Raw genomic sequence first — 7,503 nt, 5'->3', positions numbered from 1 at the left:
GGATGGATGGATGGATGGATGGATGGATGGATGGATGGATGGGTGGGTTATTTTTGTGTTGATAATCCTAAGTGGTCTGTTGACTGACCTTTGTATTTGTTCAAATAATAGTTATGGGCAGGTTACAATATAAAAATGTTTGTTATAATCATGTCTTGTGATTATTTGACAGGAGTTTTACTTTTAAACTGTAAGTGTATTTAATTTAGTTATGTTAGTTATGATAGTTTAGTTATGATGTAAATACAATAAAAATGAAATATAATTTTGATCCATACATTAGTAATGTGTGACTGGACCTCGTGTCTCTATATCTTAAACAAACTGGGCCCTGAGGTCAGAAAGGTTCAGACCCCCTGCTCTACATTACTGGGCCTTGTGATGTTGTCCATGAACAACACAAACAGGACCAGAGGAATGGGGCAGCCCTGGTGGAGTTCAATCAGCACCAAAGCTCAGCTTTGTGTTGACGATGTGAACACACTTCTTCCTTTGGTTATGGTCTGAACAGTGACACTGCACACCACACTCCAGCAGCACCCCCTTCTCCAGGTACACAAAACACATGTAGGCTGTGTAATCTAACTCTCTAAACCAGGGTGGGGACCTAATCCACTGCTCCATTACATCGGAGGGTAAGAAATGTGTGCAATGTTTCATATTTTCTCTGAAGACATTTTGCAATGTGTTTTAGTTGATTGTTTTCTATCAAAAATGTATTCTTGACTCACCAGCACCTCTTCCTCTAGACCTGGACGAGTATCCACCTCTTCCTCCTCCCCAGTACTGCTGCTGCTCATATTTCTCTTTTGACACAGCCAACTTTACTTCACACTGAAACACACAATCAATACATGTTTTCAGTTTCATAGTCAAAATAATAAAATAACTTTATGGATTACTTTTACAAGACTGCACCTTGCTGAGTCCAATATTGTGGTACTTTTTCTCCATGATCTTCTTAACTGTCTCATTCTCTTTGAAAGTGATGAAGCAGAAACCTCTCCTTTTCTCAGTTTTGTTCTCCATGGGAAGTTCAATCGATTCCACCTTATTGCATCATCAATACAAGTATTAATTATTGTTTCATAGCTTTCATTACAAAACTCAACATATATATATATATATATATAAATAGCCCTACATTTGGAAGAGCTTAATAAATGAATCAACACACCTCTCCAAAGGCACCAAAATACTCTCTGACTTTCTCTTCAGGGGTGTCTGGAGACAGACCACCAACAAAGATCTTCTTCACAGGCTCCTTGCTCTTCATGGCCATGGCTCTTTTGGGGTCAATCACCTTCCCATTAAGCTTATGTTCCTTCTGAGATGCAACCTTCACACAGGAAAAATAAGAGTGATAAATCAGCTGCATGGAAAAATCACTTTATAGTAATTTAATCACAGGATAATTCAACAAACTGCACGTTATTGTGGACTTCTTTATGAACTGAACTGCTATTTAGTTTTGAGTCAAAAATCAAAATATTTTCAATTTGCTCAAAGATGGAATGAAAAATAAAATAATGAAACTTGTTTTTTAATCTTGCTGGTAGATCATGACTTTATAAATACAAAGTTGCCAATTAGTCTAGCAAATATTTTCCAAAATAACATATTAATGTGGGAAAAAAAGGCTATCCTTGCTCTGATTAACACAGAGCACAATGGAGATATTTATGCTAACATGATAAAAAAGGACAAAATGTTATAAATACTTCTGAACAAATCTATTGTCTGGATATTTTAGGCCTGTTTGTGTGATGTTTTAAACTATTATGTGACACAGCTGTGAACTATTTGTCTAAAGTAAACAAAACTTTTTGCATTGTTAATGTTTAAATTAAGGCTCCAAAATCATAAATATAACTATATATGAGTTTTTATTGTGAAATATGTCCAATATCTTTATTTCTCTAAACAGAGCCTTGAAAAACAAGTTTAACAATGACAATCACAACTGTTTGTTGACATATAAAACAGTGACTCAGCACTCTGTGAACAATAGTGATAATCAGGACCCTAACAAGTGTCAGGCTGATGGTCCTCTATGAACAACAGGGATATTCAGGGAACTAATGATCTATTGTTAGGCTGATGGTCCTCTATGAACAACAGGGATATTCAGGGAACTAATGATCAGTTGTTAGGCTGATGGTCTCTTTTTCATGTAAACAGACAGTTTTGATTGTCATCATTAAACCTGTTTGTCCACCATGTGGAGGCGTTGCTAATACAACTGTTAGGACAGGGGACTCTGATGTTATCAGTCCATGAAATGGACGTTATTAGGTGTTATCAGTCCCATGCAATGGCTTCAGAGGGTCCCTACTGTGCCTTCTAGGCTTCAGACTGTCCTGACAGTGCCCCCTAGTGGATTAATATATCAGTGACAATGAATGTGTAAATAACCAAAAGATATTGTAATAAATTTTTTATGTCCATGTTGGTCTCTAATCGTGGTCTCCCACTCTCTGGTCCAACACTCTACCCACTGCTCTATTGGAGGGCCACAATTTACAACCGTTGGAGGGCGGTGTCTTTAGTGCTAACCATGTCATTTGCTCTAAAATTAACCTAGGTTAATTTTAGAGCAAATGCAGAATGTCCCATAGGTTAGGTTCCCCTAACCGACGGGGAACCTGCTAAGTGGCACAGGTGGGACACTCTGAAGCCATTCTATAGGACTGATAACGCCTAACAACGCCCATTTCATGGATGATAACATCTGAAGCGGGAGGTTAGGACCTACTTAACTGTTTTTTCTACCTGCATCACTGAGATGCATCAGGATACATCCAAACCAAGACAGATGAAATGAACCGTTCAATTTTTTAAATAAATATAAATTTTCCATCCCTACAAATTACGCAAAAAAAATGAATAAATAAAAACGGCTAAACTGTAGCTAGCATTTTATGAAAGTAAGAAAGATTTATCTTGTACTTTCCAATAATTATTATACACTGTAAAGACAAGGCAGTGCTCTCTGTGTGAATCACATAGACCCATTATTCTGCTGACCTTATTTTATCTGTGTATATTATACATAAAATAATAAAAAAACAGCAGTCAGTCACAGGTGTGCATATGTAACTGATTACATATTACTGATTGCATCAGCAGCTGCCACAACCAGCCTATTGTAGCAAATAATTTAGTTTTTTAACCAAGAACGCTCTTTTATCTTATGTTAATTTTATGCATACAAGTTCTTCTAAGGGTTGGTAAATACTCAGTTTTTAAATTAAACAATCGTTGTTATATTTTGTTAAAAGAAATACACATATTGGACCAAAACAATAAACATTGTATATACTGGCAATCAGCTGTCCTGATTTGTAAAGATCAATAATTATGCATCAGTTTTACAGTAATTACATAATGTAATAACGTCTGCGACAAAACAGGAAGTGAAACTTGCTAACTAGCGGAGGCTAATCATCTCGGGACAATGGAGCGATTTTTTTGTGAATGCCTTGCTATTGGTCAAGTTGTAATTATTCTATCTATTCAGCTAGTACAGGCTATGTTTAACGCTGCCAGGAGACGTAGGGAAATAAACGCAATGTTAAACTACGCAGCAGAAAGACACGTGCATCTACGCTGGGCTAACATCTGGGACGAGGCAGGAAAGCTGAAACAGCTGAACGTCACGTGAGGTAAATATGCGCTACGTCAGAATTTATTCAGCAAACATGTTTCCATCTCCTGTTTTGTTCATTAACTACTTTGTGAATCATCTAAAAACCACCTCAAGAGAGGGTAAAAACTTTTTAAGGAACTGAGGTTTTTTTTTTTTAATTTTGCTGTTTCCATCAGACTTTTTTTTCACATTTTTAACGCGACACTTCTAAATGTGCATCAAAAAGCCTTGATGGAAACACGGTTAGTGTTGAAGGTAAACTACAAGGCCCAGCTGCCCTGTGGCAGACCAAAACTCCTCAGTCCACATCTAGTTTCCACACTAAACACAGTAAAAGTAGAACTTGGAGCAGCAGGAATTTACCTTTTCAACACTTTCAGCTTCTTTGAAGAGCACAAAGCCAAAGCCCCTTGATCGACCGGTCATAGGGTCCAGCTTTAAGGTGCAGTCTACAACCTCCCCAAACTTTGAAAAGTAATCCTTCAGGTCCTTCTTAGTTGTGTCCCAGCTGAGCCCTCCAACAAATATCTTCCTGTTGACAAAACAAACATTTGAAAAAGAAGATTAGCAGTGTTTTGAAATGAAAGCATCAAGTATAAGACTGCAGTTTATTTTTCTAACGTAGCTGAACAGAATAAGTCTGTTGTGCACACTAAGGCCAGGCTCATGGACAGACCCTGGTTATGATGAAGGAGTTATGAGTTTAGAGATGTTCCACAGTGGGACAACATGAAAACATGTGACCATGCTACCAGGTGTTTACATCTGATTAATGTGCACACCTTCCCTGACCAGTTTGGACATGACTTATAAAACCATTTTGAAACAATAAGACTGCTGTCTCAGAGTTTCATTCAGCTTCCAGACTCTTTGTTATTCTGTCTTCTCCTGAAATAATGATAAACTATTACTTAAACATTTGAACTGACTAAAAAAAAAACATTTTGTTAAACAATTACTTTCACTGCAGATATGTTTTCCTTTGTTAATGTAAGTATTTTTATGTTTTTATTTTACTTAAGAAATGTATTTTATGATTGAAGAGTTTGTTATTTTTAAATAGCTGAGTGATGTACATCCACTGTTTACTGTTGGTTTATTTAAACAGAGACAATGTAGAGCATTTTATTAACCTTTACAAGGACAGATACATGGTCCCAGCTTATATAAATAATGCTCATTTCCACCTGCAGTCATGGACAGGTTGATGGGATCAAACATGATTTAACACGTGATAAAAACCAGTTTACTAACTGGTCTGAATAAATGTATGCAATCACCACTCCTGGAGTTTATTGTTTTAATTGTTTTATTTACAGAAAATATAAGTCACAGTCAGGACAAAAACTTTTTTTTTCAAACTCCCAACCATCTAACATTAAGAAATAATAACATAATAACAATAACTATTAGTGGTGCAGTGATACAGAAAATTCACGGTTCGGTTCGATACTTTAGTCTCACGGTTTGATTTTTTTTCGATACAAAAAAGAGAAATGTCCATGCCCCTTTTAACTTGTAATTTATTTATATTAATTATGAACATTTGTTTAACCTCAAAAGTTCAGTTTTTAAATTAAATGTTGCTGAAACAGCAAGTTTCTCAGTGGATCTGAGCTCAAAAATGCAGCCTAGGTGGAGTAGTCGAACACAGATCCACTGATCCTTCAACACAGAGCATCTTCAGAACACAAGTTGATAAAGTTAATTTAAAAATCTGTATTGTTCCATACATAGTGTGTGTTGAACCTAAAGCACTGTTTAATACGGGTACATGTGTTGTTGTTGTTATGATCCCAGTAAACTCACCCTTCATCCTCCTCATTCTTGCTGGCATCGATCCTGGAGCCCTCGGCCTCGGCCCCGGCCCCCGGGCCGCAGTCCTCGGCCTCTAACATCGGGTTGTCGTTGTTAGCCTCTCCGTCTTCTTCCATTCTCATCGTGTACTGATCCTCACTAAATTCATAATCTTCCGACATGTTTCTGCTTTCTGAATGCACCGGCACCGGAAGACTTTAGAAAATAAGTAATTTTATCCTCAAAACACGAGCAAAGGGCGAGCTAGCTGCTAGCTGTTAGCTGCTAATGCTAACGCTGAGCGTCTGACTGGTTGATAATATTTAATAAATGTTTATTGAAGGAACAGAACTCGTCATTAACACGCTGTGATCAGCTCAGTTAACAGATTCAGTTTGAACTGGACTATAATACACGTTAATAAAGTAAAACTCTTACATTCCTGTCAGGAGTAACTCTGAGGCTCGTTTTGTTTTCTAACGCGTCACCAACCTTCTTCTTCTTCTTCTGTGGTGTTTGATGGCGGTTGGCAAACAACGGAAGGTGTGCATTACCGCCCCCTGCTGCTGTGGAGTGTGGGTCAAAATACTTTTATTTTATGTTGCTTATGTTCTTTTTTCTAACTTCGTTTTTCTAAAATAAACTTAATAATAATAATCTGTACACGTTTACTTTTGTTTCTTTTTGTAATCTATTTATTATCTGAAATGTTTCTTTAATTTTCTTCTATCTTGTGTTGTTTATATTTCTGCAGACTAAAACACATGTCCTGTGGTTTCTGTTTGTCCACTGGCATCAGAACCAGTTTAAAAGTGAGGGGGGCACAGGTCAGGGTGGGGGGTCTCAGGGTCCTCCCCCAGAAACATTTGAACGAAATAGATGCCATTTCCTGCATTCTGGTGTTTTTTTTTTTACCAGGTTCTTAAACATACAATTACCTACATAAATAAAGACTTAATTTAATAATTATTTCAGAGACAAATTATTCATTAAACTGGTTCCATCATCCTGTTTTTAAACTCACTGCTACAGCTGAGATAAGATTAATTAATGTGATACAATTTAACATATCCAGTGACTTTAGGAGGTCTTTTACTTTTATATTGTTTATTCTTGATTTATTTTAAATTGTAACATGTCAATGTGCCAATAAATGACCATTAACTGCATGTTTAAAACTAATAATAACTTTACCCAGTGAACAGCTGTAATATTAATAATCACCAAGAGTGAATTTAGAGGAGTGTTTCACTTATTATCATTTGGTGAAAGGTTTACTCATACTAAAAGGAACAGGGTGTGATGCAGCTTTCAGAACATAAATGTCACTGTGTTATATGGTGACAAAAACATTAAATTAAACAAAAAACATTTGTCAGTTTTGTCAACCTGCATGTAATTATTAAAGCAAAAACAGGTCCACAGGTTCCTCTGACCCTGGTACCACCTCAGTTTATAACACTTCCTACTTACTAATGAAAGTGAAAATTTTAATAAGCACGTAATTTTTTATACTATTCAAGATATAATAAATTCAGTTTAAACATGCTGTAGATTCTGCCTTTAAATCAGTCATAAACTTCACACAACTGTTTAGAATGGATTCAAAATAAATACTGATTTAAGTAAACATTTTAGATTTTATTCATAATTTCCCAGCAGCACCTTCATCATCATCATCATCATCATCATCATCATCATCATCACCAACATCATCATCATCATCATCATCATCATCATCATCATCATCACCATCATTATCATCATCATCACCATCATCATCATCATCATCATCACCAACATCATCACCAACATCATCATCATCATCATCATCATCACCATCATTATCATCATCATCACCATCATCATCATCACCATCATCATCACCATCACCATCATCATCACCATCACCATCATAATCATCATCACCATCATCATCATCATCACCATCATCATCACCATCACCATCATCACCATCACCATCACCATCACCATCATCATCATCACCATCACCATCATCACCATCACCATCATCATCACCATCACCATCATCATCA

At 36.4% G+C, this 7,503-nt stretch overlaps 1 protein-coding gene across 1 annotated transcript in view; it reads right to left on the bottom strand.

Annotated features, from left to right (window-relative positions):
• The window catches only part of hnrnpd (heterogeneous nuclear ribonucleoprotein D), a gene marked incomplete at its 5' end in the record, with an annotated part of 11,407 nt that extends 5,670 nt beyond the window's left edge, over nucleotides 1–5,737 (bottom strand). The window contains 5 exon segments of the mRNA XM_014029153.1: nucleotides 732–834; nucleotides 919–1,050; nucleotides 1,178–1,339; nucleotides 4,013–4,181; nucleotides 5,459–5,737. Coding sequence (XP_013884607.1) covers nucleotides 732–834; nucleotides 919–1,050; nucleotides 1,178–1,339; nucleotides 4,013–4,181; nucleotides 5,459–5,628 — 736 coding nt within the window.
• Nucleotides 5,738–7,503: the final 1,766 nt, after the last annotated feature.

The sequence above is a fragment of the Austrofundulus limnaeus genome, unplaced genomic scaffold (genome assembly GCF_001266775.1).
Source record: "Austrofundulus limnaeus strain Quisiro unplaced genomic scaffold, Austrofundulus_limnaeus-1.0 Scaffold860, whole genome shotgun sequence".
NCBI lineage: Eukaryota > Metazoa > Chordata > Actinopteri > Cyprinodontiformes > Rivulidae > Austrofundulus > Austrofundulus limnaeus.
The sequence above is the reverse complement of the archived record's forward strand: the minus strand, read 5'-3'. Positions and strand labels throughout refer to the sequence as shown.